General features: G+C 33.9%; 1 protein-coding gene and 1 long non-coding RNA gene across 3 annotated transcripts; one reads left to right on the forward strand and one right to left on the reverse strand.

The window, feature by feature from the left end:
- The first annotated feature begins 7,027 nt into the window (after positions 1-7,027).
- On the forward strand, positions 7,028-10,585 carry LOC127079858 (uncharacterized). Of its 2 annotated transcripts, XR_007787984.1 has the most exons (5): positions 7,028-8,533; positions 8,651-8,927; positions 9,405-9,502; positions 9,693-9,779; positions 10,325-10,585. It is a non-coding gene; the product is annotated as an uncharacterized LOC127079858 (long non-coding RNA). The 2 variants fall into 2 exon arrangements; XR_007787983.1 differs by lacking the exon at positions 9,693-9,779 and having other exon boundaries at positions 7,805-8,533.
- A 422-nt stretch (positions 10,586-11,007) lies between these two features.
- Positions 11,008-12,503, reverse strand: LOC127079856 (uncharacterized). The gene is made up of 2 exons (XM_051020219.1): positions 12,112-12,503; positions 11,008-11,727 (listed from the first exon to the last, which is right to left on the reverse strand). Exons 1-2 carry the CDS (start codon positions 12,386-12,388, stop codon positions 11,141-11,143), a joined length of 864 nt encoding a protein of 287 aa, XP_050876176.1. The 5' UTR covers positions 12,389-12,503; the 3' UTR covers positions 11,008-11,140.
- Positions 12,504-15,600: the final 3,097 nt, after the last annotated feature.

Raw genomic sequence — 15,600 nt, forward strand, 5'->3', positions numbered from 1 at the left:
GGAATTTTTTGAAAAGTTTTTTGACGATAAAGGACTCCCAAAGGCAAAATGCAAAAATTGTGATAAAATTTACATGGCTAGAGATGGTGGTGGCACTTCAAATTTGATAAAACATTCGCTGAGATGTGTTGGAAGAGGGAATGGATCTTCTTATCCTCCACTTGATCAAGAAAAGTATAGGGAAAAGATTTCTGAGGTAATTGTCAAACACAATTATCCTTTTACTTTTGTCGAACATGAAGGGATAGTTGACTTACTCTGTTTTTTGCACCCTGATGTTAAGTCAATTTCTAGAAACACTGCAAAGTCCGATGTTCTTAAGCTGTATAGAAAAGAAAAAGAAAAATTAAAATCCTATTTAGAGTCAATTCCAGGAAAAATTTGTTTAACATCCGATTTATGGTCTGCAATAAATACAAATCAATATATGGTTTTGACTGCACATTTTGTTAATAGGAATTGGGAGTTAGAGAAAAAAGTATTATCCTTCGTTCATTGTCCACCACCTCACAATGGTTTTAAGTTGGCTGAGAAGTTAATAAGTTTGTTAAAGGAGTGGGGTATTGAGAAAAAAATATTCACAATTACTTTAGACAATGCATCTAACAATGATGTTATGGTGAATATATTGAAGAAACATTTATTTTCAGGATTAGGATTGATAGCTGAAGGAACATATTTTCATGTTAGATGTGGAGCACACATCTTAAACTTAATTGTTCATGATGGTTTAAAGGTGATAGATGGATCTTTGGATAAAATTAGATTGTGTGTGAAATACATAAGAGGCTCAGAGGCTCGAAAATTAAAGTTTGCATCTTGTTTAGAGCAACTCTCAAATGTGACTTCCAAGCAAGTTCGTCAAGACTTGCCTATTAGGTGGAATTCCACTTATCTGATGCTTGAGACTGCTATAGGTCAACGAGAAGCTTTTACCCTCCTAAGTGATATTGATCCCTACTTTGATTGTTTATCAAACGAGGAGTGGGATAAGGTAAAAACCATAGCTGATTTTTTGAAGCCATTTTATGATATCACAGTTTTTTTTTCGGGTAGCACTTATCCAACCGCCAACCTCTATTTTAGTGGTGTGTGGAGAATTCATATGAAAATCAAGGAAGTTGCATGTGTTGATCATAGTGAGTTTGAAATACAAAATCAATTATGTTGCATGGCTAGAAGAATGAAGAAAAAATTTGATAAATATTGGAATTCTTATAGTGTTGTTCTATCATTTGCTGTCATCTTAGATCCTAGATATAAGTTGCAGTTTGTTGAGTGGTGCTATGTGAGGTTGTTAGGTAGTGAGGGAGTACAAGTTGCAAAGTTGATTTTAGATAAGTTGAAAGCTTTTTTTCAAGAATATCTCAACTCCTCAAATGAGACAACCGCTTCATCTATACAAAGGTCAATTAGAGGTAGTCCAAACATTCCCTCAAATGACTTACAGGATTTTGGGACTTACGAAAGTAAATTGTGTGAACCATCAAAAAATGAGTCTGATTTGGAAATTTATTTGAATGAAAAAAAAATTAACCATGAGGAATATGCTGATTTGGATATTTTGCAATATTGGAAAGCAAATGAGGGTAAATATCTCAAACTTTCTATATTGGCACGTGACCTTTTGAGCATTCCAATTACTACAGTTGCATCAGAATCAGCATTTAGTATAGGTGGACGTATACTTGACAAGTATCGAAGTGCTCTTATACCTGAAAATGTTGAAGCATTAATGTGTACACGTGATTGGCTTTGTGGAACTCCAGGTTAGTATCTACAATCTTTCTATTTGTTTTTTTTTTCCATTTATCTTCTTTTATAATTAATGTATGTTTAATTGTTTTGTACTTTGATTCTCTTTTGTAGCGGCAATTGATTTTGATGGACCCGATTTTGTTGAGGACCTTTCATCCTTCTTTTCCATAACATGAAGTTACTTGAAGATGTGATTTATTTTGGGAGAACATTCTACAAAGATTTTATAACTTGAAGTTTGAATGCTTGAACTATTAGAATTTTATTAGTAAAATGATGTATTGGTATTTTACCTCTTTCGATAACCAATTTTTTTTTAATCCCACTTGTTTGGTGAAAATTATATGATTGATGATTCAACTTTGTTGAAAATGATATGATTGATGATTCAACAAGAGAATATTTCGGTGAATCGTGATCTTTAGATAGAAACAATTTCTATATTATCGTAGAACTAATATTAGTTGTATAATTGAACTACTTAATCGATTTAACAATAATATAATGTGATGTTTTTTACTTTTCATTCTATAAATTCAAGTAACAAGTTATTTATGGTCAAATAATTTTTTTATCTAATGTTAAAAAAATAAATTTTTTCAAATATCAAAATTTATTTTCGATATTTTTTTATCTAATGTCAAATAAATTTTTTTATCAAAATAAATTTTTTTAAATCTTTTTTTTTAAATACCAAAATTTGATTTGATTTTCGATTTTTTTAAGAATATAAAAAAAAATCGAAAATAAAAAAAATTATTTTTAAATTATTTTTTTCAAAAATACAAAAATATTTTTTTTTTTTTTGATAAAAAATAATTTTTCTCAAAAAAAAAAACTGATATTATTTTATTAAAGAAAAGTAAAAAACTTTTTAAAAAAAATAAATTTCAAAGAAAAATTTTAAAGGAAAATAAAATGGATGGATGGATATCCATCCACTAAAAATTGATAATGGATGGATTGGATGGATTTTTATTCTTAATGGATGGATTGGATTGGATATTTTTTAAAAAATTTAGTGGATTGTTAATGGATAATGGATTGTTTTGATCCATCCATTAACGATCCAATCCATATCCATCCAATCCATCCATTTTGCCACCCCTAGTTTGGACTACCTCTAATTGACCTTTGTATAGATGAAGCGGTTGTCTCATTTGAGGAGTTGAGATATTCTTGAAAAAAAGCTTTCAACTTATCTAAAATCAACTTTGCAACTTGTACTCCCTCACTACCTAACAACCTCACATAGCACCACTCAACAAACTGCAACTTATATCTAGGATCTAAGATGACAGCAAATGATAGAACAACACTATAAGAATTCCAATATTTATCAAATTTTTTCTTCATTCTTCTAGCCATGCAACATAATTGATTTTGTATTTCAAACTCACTATGATCAACACATGCAACTTCCTTGATTTTCATATGAATTCTCCACACACCACTAAAATAGAGGTTGGCGGTTGGATAAGTGCTACCCGAAAAAAAAACTGTGATATCATAAAATGGCTTCAAAAAATCAGCTATGGTTTTTACCTTATCTCACTCCTCGTTTGATAAACAATCAAAGTAGGGATCAATATCACTTAGGAGGGTAAAAGCTTCTCGTTGACCTATAGCAGTCTCAAGCATCAGATAAGTGGAATTCCACCTAATAGGCAAGTCTTGACGAACTTGCTTGGAAGTCACATTTGAGAGTTGCTCTAAACAAGATGCAAACTTTAATTTTCGAGCCTCTGAGCCTCTTATGTATTTCACACACAATCTAATTTTATCCAAAGATCCATCTATCACCTTTAAACCATCATGAACAATTAAGTTTAAGATGTGTGCTCCACATCTAACATGAAAATATGTTCCTTCAGCTATCAATCCTAATCCTGAAAATAAATGTTTCTTCAATATATTCACCATAACATCATTGTTAGATGCATTGTCTAAAGTAATTGTGAATATTTTTTCTCAATACCCCACTCCTTTAACAAACTTATTAACTTCTCAGCCAACTTAAAACCATTGTGAGGTGGTGGACAATGAACGAAGGATAATACTTTTTTCTCTAACTCCCAATTCCTATTAACAAAATGTGCAGTCAAAACCATATATTGATTTGTATTTATTGCAGACCATAAATCGGATGTTAAACAAATTTTTCCTGGAATTGACTCTAAATAGGATTTTAATTTTTCTTTTTCTTTTCTATACAGCTTAAGAACATCGGACTTTGCAGTGTTTCTAGAAATTGACTTAACATCAGGGTGCAAAAAACAGAGTAAGTCAACTATCCCTTCATGTTCGACAAAAGTAAAAGGATAATTGTGTTTGACAATTACCTCAGAAATCTTTTCCCTATACTTTTCTTGATCAAGTGGAGGATAAGAAGATCCATTCCCTCTTCCAACACATCTCAGCGAATGTTTTATCAAATTTGAAGTGCCACCACCATCTCTAGCCATGTAAATTTTATCACAATTTTTGCATTTTGCCTTTGGGAGTCCTTTATCGTCAAAAAACTTTTCAAAAAATTCCCAAGCCATAGAAGTTTTTGTTCTTTTTGAACTAGGGGCTGAACTTTCATCAACTTCGTCCTCAATTTGGATTACGGGTTCATCTCCTTCGATAGACATATTTCCTATAATTTGACAAAAAAAACTTCAAATTCAAGACTTTATACACAAACTCTTTCTAGCAGGATTTGAAATTCCCTTTTCGTATAAATGGCTTTCATCAATTTGATCATTAGAAGTTTAGTATTGTTTAAAAGGTAACAAGCATAAATAACCATTTAAAATAATATGAGAAAAATAATTTTTTACACATATAAATAGCCAAGTTTAATTCAGGAATTTCAGTAACCAATTTCTACCTGAGCAGTAAGATTCTGAACATACAGACGATGATCGACAGGAAGGTGAATACTGGCCTTGATCGCAACAACATTCAAGCCAGACTCGCCTGTTTTCAGCCCAAAAAAAAATCAGCTAAACAAGTGAAAGAGCCCCTGATTTTACTCTTGAATCCCACACTCCTCAAACACCAGTAAGAAAAAATGTAAACAAAGAAAGGAATGAAATATGAATCCTAAACAATCACAGCAAAAATTTTAAGAAACTTAAAAGAGTGAAACTACAACACTTATCCAATCTGATTGAATTACCATCATTTTTAACACCAACTAGCAGCTCGGTGTCTTCTCCAGCTGTAACCACTGCATCATATTCACATAAACAAACAAAATCAACCCATTATCCAACACAGAAAACAAAATTAAAACACATTCAATTATAAAAAAAAGCAAGCCAGTTTGGTTATAATACACATAATTATTAAAAAGAGAAAAAGGTTTGACTAGAGAGAGTCTTCAACAAACTCATCGGGCTATTTTCCACGAAATACTTACATGGTCAGTTCAAACAAGCCAGCCAGCCAGCCATGTTCATCTACCTACCCTCTAATATCCACTAACTCACCTTCATACTATAAAAACCTTCTAACCTTAAACATGTTAATTACAACACCTTTTCTTTTCTATAACAAGCACTGCAAAGTGCAAACCCCCTTAACTGACTTCAATTAACTACAACGGTATCATATCAAAATGGTTAGTGTGTCTGAAATCCGCAAGGCTCAGAGGGCAGAAGGCCCTGCAACTATCTTGGCCATTGGCACTGCTAATCCAGCCAACTGTGTTGAACAAAGCACTTATCCTGATTTTTACCATTTGGTTGTTAATCCATTAACTCATTTCCTCATTCTCCCTAGAAATAGTATCAAAGTCTTGGCCATTTTGTAATGATTGTTGTTTGCCATTTAGAAATCCCATGAGTAAGTGATTTTTCCATGATTGTGGCTACTGTTGATCTTGATTTTCAGAAGCATGTCCTTAGTTTATATGTATGTGTTTGAACGTGTATGAACTGCTATAGTCTCAGCTATTTTTACTTGGAGTTTTTCTCATTCTTATATTATCTTCAACTTAATGATTTACTATGCTTAGACTTTCTCATTCCAGTATTGATAATTATCACAAGCCGTGAATCAATTTCGTTCTAGCGTTAATAAAAAATTAGCACTGCGTTAAAGCATTAAGTACTCATAGAACTATAAAATGAACCTGTAATGAGCTATTAATTTACATTAGAAGAAGTACAAACCCACCATTTTCAAATCCATAATACACTAACAATATTCTGCATACATACAATACAACCTATCCAACAATTATTCTTCTCATTTACAGTGGCCATATCCTGATTGTTGGTATTCAAAATCAACATATGAAAACTATCTTAACATGAAGAGATTTTATACATATATTTTACGAAATTAAACTCAAACTGAACCTGAAACTTCCAGAACAAAAGATAAAAACTCGCTCTGACCTGATTCTGCTAATGATGGAACCTAGCCAATCTTCCAGAATTTGAACCACTCTCTGCAAAAAACACAACCGAATCAATGATAAAGACGCAAGCAGGGACGAACATCTCAAACAGAAAAAAGAAAAAAGGTAGAAACAAAGAGAATAAGAAGATCGCAGGAAGTCGTTACCTGAGCCACCACGTCGGAGCAAGCTGTTAAGAAGAAATTGGGGGAAGAAGAAATTGGGAGAAGAAGATTAGGGTTCTTGGTTGGATTGGAGAGAGAACACGTTGGATTGGAGGGGGAAGAAGAAATTGGGGGAAGAAAATTAGGGTTCTTGGTTGGATTGGAGAGAGAACACGTTGGATTGGAGGGAGAATGTGAAAAAATCATTTTTTGTATTTTCAAAAAAATATAATTTTTTTTTCGAAAAAAAAAATTTTTTTTCAAAAAAAAATATTTTTTTTTTCAAAAAAAAAATGATTTTTTTTTCAATTTTTTTTTAATATTTGAAAAAATTTATTTTTTTAAAATTAAATAAAAAAATCCATTGGATCATTAAAATGTGTTGGATGGATTGGATCAATCCATGTTTATAAATGGATGGATTGGATCAATCCATTAACTTAATTTTTATTTAGTGGATGGATTGGATGGATTTTTTGATGGATGGATTGGATGGATTTTGTGTTAATGGATCCAATTGCCACCCCTAACCTCTACCACAATGGGGGTTGGACTCTCCTCCCTATGTTCTACATTCTGGTAAGCTTAGAGCAAGAAGAGTCACTTAAGCAAAATCGGAGAAGGAGACCAGAAAGTCTAATAGGTGAGTTCTTGAGCACGATTCTTCCTCTTCTTCTTTTCCCCTTCTTCTTCTTCTTCTTCTTCTTCTTCTTCTTCTTCTTCTTGCTGCAATGGTGTGCTTAATGTGGAACTTTATTATGGTCATGAATGAACTGCTGCCATTGTATATGTCTAGTGTATGTCATGCTGCAGGTTGTTCCATTTCTACAGGCCTGATCCAGTTGTTCTGCATTGCATCAGAGGGTGAGTTTTGACTTCATGCAATTTTGCAGCATGTCAACTCTATTTGGTTCATGGTTCGCCAACAATACTTCATGGCTTGGTTTAATTCTACCTTTATTTGTGCATTAGGCTCTCATGTGATCATGCTTGGTTTTGACTTAGACGATGCTGATTGCAAGTTGTTGCAATTTCTGACTTGTATGTAGGACTGACTTAGGTGCATTGCAGCTAGGAGTTCATGTAGGCCATGGTTGGTTGGTTGAACAAATAAAGTGACAAAAGACTTCCTCATGAAGCAACAAGTAAATTGGACATTAAATGATCAACAAGGAATGTAAGAATTAGGGTTATGATTAGGAGATTTAGGGTTTTAGGATGGAAAGGGGTTGAGTTGACTTTGGTCAAAGTTGACCAAAGTCAACCTTTGGTCAAAGTTCATTTTTATTTGTATTTTTCTTGTAAATGGACATTGAATGAATGATTATGGGTGATTTTAGAGTTTAAGGGATTTGGGTTGACTTTGGTCAAAGTTGACCAAAAAGTCAAATGTTAACCAAAGTCAACAATTTGTCAAAAATTGTCAAGACTTGTAATTTTTTTATGTAAAATCAATGTGATGGTTTAGAATGGTTTGAAGTGGATTGACAAATGGTTTGAAATTGGTTTCCAAATTGTTTTGTTTTATGTACATGAATGCCTGGTCTTGAAATGAAAAGAACATGACTTGACTGGTAACATGGTTTATGAACAAAGTTATGAATTGAGGGCATCAAATTAGGGTTTGAATGAAACACCCATAAGTCAATGGGCATGACCTACAACTAGATTGTGACACAAAAGGTTTGGTTGTATGGATGACCAAGGGCATAGATGCACCAGTAATTAGATGGACTAAACAATAAGACATTGAGACCAAGATGGATTCAAGACCAATGTCCAAAGGAGACCAAAGTAAGGTTAGACAATGTACATGACAATAGGTGAAAATTGGATGACATTTAGGATTGTGGATGTCACTAGATGAAGAGTCCTGCCACCAAGTCCATCATATTCATTATCTCCTTTATTATGGTTTTGGTGAGGCATACCCTTCAAGCAAGTCCTTTGAACAAAACCATATGCTTCACCAACAAGTCTTCCAATTCTCTCCTCTATTTTCCCATAGCCTCCTCAAATCTCCCTAATCGGAACCATCCGTATGAGGAGCCTAGATGTCAAATTTGGAAATGAACGATGGCGACGCGAAATCCGGTTCCCCTAGCATATCGTTAATTTTACCAGATGACGACGACTTTGAAGGCGATTATCAAGAACAAGACGAATAGTATACCTTCAGGGCAAACTGTTGCGGTGACGGTAGAATTGAAATACACAGGTACGCAATTCGAATCCTTCTCCTCCACCTTTTACGATTTTCTTCTTCTTGAATCTACCTGTGTGATTCACAGCCTTGTAGTCATCGTGAATTTGATGTGTGAGTTTGTTGCTACAGATACGCGTCACACTTGGAGTTCGAATCGCAGCAGCACTAGATGAAAGCGAGAGAGGGTCGTGCTTCCAGATTGTGAATCGTGGACTGTTGCAGGCTCCGATGGTTGATTGAATCAGAGTTTGGTTGAAGTATACAGATTGGAGATGGGAGGTTGAGGATTGAAGGGGCTATGAAGATGAAGAAGAAGAGAAAGATTGAAGATTTGTGAGGATGAAGTAGAAGAAAAAGATTGAAGATGGAAGAGTGAAGAAAATCAACCCCGTTAAGATGATTGGAGGTGAGTATTTATAGAGCTTTGTTTTTTTTTTCAGTTAGAAATGTAAATCCAAATTTATCTGAAATTCACCAAGTTGGTTAGAAATTGAATATTTCTGTTATTAGTTTGGACAAGGTTAGTCAGAAATTCAGTAGGTTGTTAAAATGAAATTTGGTTGAAATGATAATGAAATGCAATTTGAGTTAGTTGCTAATGAACTTATGATGAAATTCTATTGTTTTGGAAATGTTGTGAAAATCTGCTGCTAGTTAGAATTTTTGGAATTAAATTCTGAAAATCAATTAGTTAGTTATGAATGGGCTTCTGTTAGTAACAGTTTTATTGTTAACTGTTTGGGTGAAAAACGTTGGTTAAAGTTAGTTGTGAATGGATTTCGGTTAGGAGAAAAATTGGTGAATTCAGTAATCAAAAATCAAATGAAGTTTCCTACTGCTGTTTACATTTCCTTGTTAAATTGTTAGGTTTATTGTTTATCAGGTTGCGGTGATCAAAGACTAAGAGATCCATCATGGGAGAGGGCGGTATCGAGAACAGCATAGATGACAAGTGTATCGGGAAGGTCGCTTCTTTGAAAGGTAACGCGTACACTCTTCACAGTTTTCGACGCATATGTTGCAGGAGATTCTGGTAGTTCTTCCAATTTAACTAGTAAACTTGGTGTTTCTCAATGTTGTATTGATGGTAGTAATATGCATGAGTGGAAATATGTTATGGTTAGGAAGTTAAACTGTTAGTGACATCTTTGGTCATGAATCATGCATGTAGCGGTTGTACGCCACTTGGGAAGCAAAGTGCGTTTTTTCAAGTAGCTATTGAATTGCTGCACTGCTACGGCAGCATCTACAAGTGATGGTAAGATCAAAATCAATGCCTGAATACAAAAAAAATCCAAATTTGATTTTCTTTCTATTGTCACCGAAAAATCCCGATAGACCCTCTCAACACTCAAACGCACACCAGGCCAGCACTATGATTCAAAAATGTTTGACGAATGCAAGGTTATGGTTAGAGATTCCAATTGGAATTCAAATGAAATATGTAATTAAATTCATCTTGGTTTTTTTCTTCTATTTATGCATGGTTGATTAGGATAGCAAATTTTGTTTAGCTACAGATTCCGATTCAAATGGTAAGTTAATTATGAAATGCAAGCTCAATTGTAGCTTATCGGTGAAATTCGGATCAGCATATTAGTTTTGAATTAGCTTTGAATTCATTTCGCATGGTGGTGCGTTTCTGAAAAATGCAGGTAGAAATTTGCTTAGGAATTTTGTTTGACATGTTGATTTAGTTTTTTATGCTTGAAAATTGGATCCTGCTTGTGCATTAGTCAACTGCTGCAATCAGCTCGGATGTGATACTAACACTTTGTCAACGTGTGCGTCATTCTGCTGCAGGTTCTGATTTTGAGCATGTGAAATAACATGGTGTAGTGGTCTTGCTCATGGCGAATCGTCGCTTGAACAATGGAATGATGATATTTGGGATGTGGGCTACCTTGCCGAAGTGGTGGGCTGAGTGATATGGAAGCATCTCATGAAAACTTATTAGGGACATCTTATGTAGAATAAAAGCTAGTGTAGAATTTAAACCCTCTTTGTAATGACACCTTTAATTATCAATGCCAATTCCCAAGGATGAATGTTAGCAATGTATTACTATGGATAGCTTATGCTTCATGGCGAAATGCTTACGAACTTAAGTCGCATGCTTGTTTAAACCAAATTCATTTGTGATCTCAATTCTATTCAAAGCTCACCTTGTTTTACTAAATGTATGCAATGCTTTTACAGCCTTAGTTGCTCATGATATGCCTAAAGTGAACGGACTTAAATTGATGGAAAAACATGATTCATGCTATTAAACCAAACTTGATTAAGAATGATATGGTTTCATGCCATTTACAGGAACTATACCATTTTCTTTTACTTTTACACTAAAAAATTTATATTCCTGCTCCAAAATATAGACATTCAATGTAAACCAGTTTCATGATCTATACACAAAATGACAAGTGTATTTATTTAAAATGATTGTACATATACCATTTACATACCAAATGTACTTTTATTTTTGCACTTCAAAAAAGTCAACTGCTCCAGATTATAGTACCACAGTTTGTGACTTCTTTTTCAACCAAGCATTAAAGCTCCTTGGTTAACATCTCAGTGTTTTCAAAATCAACAATAAGTGACTTCTTTTTCAACCAAGCATTAAAGCTCCTTGGTTAACATCTCAGTGTTTTCAAAATCAACAATAACAGAACCATCTTCTAAGATTTTATTTAAATCCTCTTCAGAAATCTTTACATATTCGAAGCCTTCGGTCCAGAGATCCACTTTAGTAGAGAGTGAGGACATAAGTAACCTTTTCACACTAAAGGTCTTTAAGAAGCACTCAAACTCTTCCATCATTACCTTTAAACAACCCCTACCACGGTATTCCTCCGCTGTAACAATGTAAGGAACTTCACCAAAAACCTCCTTAGCCCTTGAATGGATTTGAAAAGTTATAGCACAGACCAAATCTGACTTTTTCCACATTGCATGGGTGTAAAATCCCGCATACATGCCATAACCAAACAGTAGATCTGGAATAACATCATAGTCAAAAGCTGACCGGACGAGTTGGGCTGCCGTTAGAAGCATGGGATTTTGTAGGAACCTGGGTAACGTGTTGTTACCTTTCATTGAGGTCCAACTAAACTCTTCAGAAATCCTATCAACCTTGAATAACAAGGGTTCCATGTCATTGAATGCCAACTTGCATTCCTCTGTGCAAAAGGCACTACGCAAATGATCTGAATAAAAAGACAGGTAGATCATTTTAAGATAATAGTATGCATCCTTGAAATAATTATTGTCATAAGGTAAATATATTGGAAACTAAGTGGACAAGAAAGAAAAACTATCATTTTAAGATAAAATTACAATGTTATGATAGAGCTACATCAGAAGATCAAAGGAGCCAACAGAAATCCTCAAGCATGGCTCTGCACATCAACATTCACACACACGCTTTTACGAAACCCGGAAAATGTATAGATAAGCAAAACTATACGTAAATATACTACAGCAAAAATGTATATATAGAGATCTTAAGTTGCTGAGAAATATGCAGTCACGAAGTAAAAAAAAATACACCTCCTCAACTTCTAAACCCTAAGGACTATTCTGAAAATTACCTGAATGGTAACCACAAAGCGAGCAGTGTTTCCATTGATGATCCTCAGTTCTGCATTTACATACTTCTAGGACGCACGCTTCTCGAAAACTCCTCCTCATATCTTGTTCCGGAGACAAGTAAAACACTCCGATTTCGTCCTTCTTCACTTCCCAACCGACATACAAAAGATGTTGCCTTGCTTCAAAATAATCCAAGTTCTTCTTCGGTAGAGGCGAAGGAGAACTTATGCCGTTTAGATATCTCACCACAGACTCTCCATTCTCTTTCCCTTTCATGGTTAGTGATGTAGTGTCATGGTCAGACAAAGAAGGGGAGCCTGAGCCTGAGCCGGAGTCGGTGCCGGTGAATGCCGGCGTGGAAGAGGAAGCGACGGGTGATCTTGAACGGTCCCTTGGGTTTGGCATGTTGTGTTTTTCTCATTTGTGTTTTGGTTCTTATATATATATATATATATATATATATATATATATATATATATATATATATATATATATATATATATATATATAGTACTGGAATGGACATTGGATTGAACATTTAAAATAAATCCTAAAATTAATCTAAAAATAATCATTTAAAAAAATCAAAATCCAATGAAAAACCCCAATAAAAATTAGATTGAAAGTCCAATTAAAATCACATCAATTGATAAATTTAAAAATGTGAATTAAAACCAAATCAATAATCCATTTAAAAATACATCGAAATTCCCTAATAAATTAAAATTTAAATCAACTTGAAAATAAAAGAATCCAATTAACAATAAGTTAAAATAAATTGGAATTAACTTGAAAGTAAAATTGAATTATATTAAAATTGGATTTGATTTAAAAACTAAAATCAAATTGGAAATCCACCTTTGAGTTGAAATTCGACTTGACTTGAAATTAATCAACATGTAATCACAGGTCGATTAAAATACGATTAGAGAACCAAACTCGAATCAAGATTAATTTAAAATTAGACATGATTTTGAAATAAAACCCATGTAGAATCGATCATAAGGCCTAGATGGACACAACAATGGTATGAGTCGAAAGGGTATAGAAAACGATCGATGTTACCAAAGTCGAGATGATATGGTTTCGTGAATGGATGGTTGACCAGAAAGTCAACCAATGACCTCAATCAACCGTTTGTATTAGATTAGGGTTTCCATCAATCACTAGTCTTTGAATCTATAAATTGGTGCCAGTATGGATGTATATGAATGGAGCATGAATATGCACGGATGAATCTCAAGTCGTAGGTCAGGTGAAAAGTAAAAGGAGAAAGACAAATTTTGGGGTACAACAATAGGCATCCTCTCGACCAACTTTAAATCCTCTTTCTCCTTCTCTCTGGCATGCACAAGTTGATCATCCCATTGTGTGACACAAATTGTCACACTTAAAGTACATGTGCCAAAAACAGTGAAGATAATAGCAAAAAATGCCAAATAAAATCACATAAATCCCTCATCATGTCAAGAATAACCATGCAAAATTTCAAGGCATTTAGATCATGTATGAGCACTTTATGATAGGAAGAATGGAGCAATGTCACAAATGCACCTTGATCAAATAACAATTCATCAGTCAAAATCCATAAATGATAAAATCAGCAAAAGCACATGATAAAATACTAGACATTTCAAGGATCATGTGGAAAAAAACCTGGCTTCATTTAGATCATTATTCCATTAATTATGATTTTTGGAAGTTCATGTATGAAATGAAATAAAAATTGAAGTAACATAAAAAATATAAAAAATGAATTAAAGAAATTCCAAACGCGTCCCAAAACGACGTCATTTTGGATTAATGGAATAGAAATGAAAAAAAAAAGATGCAGAAACGTTGGAGCATGGAATCGAAGGGAGGACCTTGGATCAAACGCGTCCTGGGCGCGTTCTTCATGCCAGAACCCTAGCGAACCAGTAGCGACGGAAAAACGGACGCTAGGCCGTCGCTAACCTGGAGATCTTCATCTTCCTCACGAAGATGAAGATGAACAGTATGAACATTCATACCAAAATTTCCAGAATTTTCCAGAATTCAAAAATTCATACACCATTCAACTCGTCTTTGCACATAGATTACAAATCTAATAATATTTTGGTCCAAATCATCATGAATATCAAGAATCGATCAAGAACATCTTTGAACACCAAACTTTAAACACATATATCTCACTCAATAATTATCCGTTTTTTATGAAATTTAGATCAGAATTTTCAGCGCTGAAAGATCTTCAATAATATGCACATAACATCATGAGTTAAGAGGTTCGAAATTTTGACCTCTTGAAGATCCAACAATGGCAGTGGTGTATTCAAGGCTTGGTAAGCATGTAATCAGCTCTAGCAACCTTGTTATGAAGCCTGAAGTTGAACTTGAGATTTGAGATGAACTAGATCTTGATTAAATTTGAAACTCCATCTTCATCTTCATGAACATGCCATGCTTGATTTCCACACGAATCCTTCAAAACAAAGCTGGATCTGCACTAAATCAAGATCATAGAACCAGAATATGGAAGAAAAACTCAAGGTTATATGGAAGAATTTTGAATTTTGGTTGAGAGAAAATTTTGGAGGGAAAAAATTCTAGATCTAGAAATGATGAATCCATGCAAATTCTGTTACAATTATGTATATATATGATGTGCTAATCCACTCTTAATCAAAATTAAGCAAAATTAAGTTGAAATTAAGTGAAAACAAGGTGTATGGCAAAAATTAATATTTTGCATGGTGCATGGAGTAAATGAACGTGAACAGTACCCAAAGCATGATCTAATTCACTTAAAATCATTTTTCAAACACAATGCCAATGGTAGAAAGTTCCCATGATGCACCATTTTTAAATTTTCAATTTTCCCTCCAAAATTGACTTGAAATAGCATATGATCATATGTTCAAATTTCATACAATGTGATGGATGTTTTGGAAACTACATGTAATGAGAAGCAAAATGCAAAAAGAGCCACTCAATTTGGAGTTATGAATAAAAAGATATGGCCTTTTGAAGTTCCATGCATCCTTGACAATGATTTGATCATATCTCTTCAACCATTCATCATAAATTCATGATCTTGGACTTTTTGGAAATGGGAGAAAGATATCTTCAACTTTCATGTTGGACAAAATTTAATTTGAAGCTTTTTTGATGATGTAAGATCAAGTTGAATTTGAACCAAAAACTTTCCACTTTTGGAAAGTCGAAATTATAGGTCACTTTCCACTTTTGGAAACTTTTGACTTGACCTCAAATTCTTCAACCTTGATCTTTGGCATGATGAATAAGCATTGTTTGGACATGAATGAGATGTTGAAACTCATTTCTCCACCTCCTAGCCCTCAGTTATTGCACAGTTGACTTTTATGGTTGACTGATGACTTGAACATGCACAGATGATTTTGAGCCTCAACCACTTGATGAAATGGCCCCAAAATGAACCCTAGTTTGTACAAGCACAATAAAATCAATATGAGGATCTCCATCTC

Source organism: Lathyrus oleraceus, chromosome 5, assembly GCF_024323335.1.
Source record: "Lathyrus oleraceus cultivar Zhongwan6 chromosome 5, CAAS_Psat_ZW6_1.0, whole genome shotgun sequence".
Classification (NCBI taxonomy): domain Eukaryota; kingdom Viridiplantae; phylum Streptophyta; class Magnoliopsida; order Fabales; family Fabaceae; genus Lathyrus; species Lathyrus oleraceus.

Excerpts from the sequence above, each read along its gene's own strand:
- LOC127079856 (XM_051020219.1), bottom strand. The coding sequence starts at position 12,388 with ATGAAAGGGAAAGAGAATGGAGAGTCTGTGGTGAGATATCTAAACGGC. Across the intron at positions 11,728-12,111 it reads GCTTTGTGGTTACCATTCAG|ATCATTTGCGTAGTGCCTTT; the intron begins GTAATTTTCAGA and ends CTTTTTATTCAG.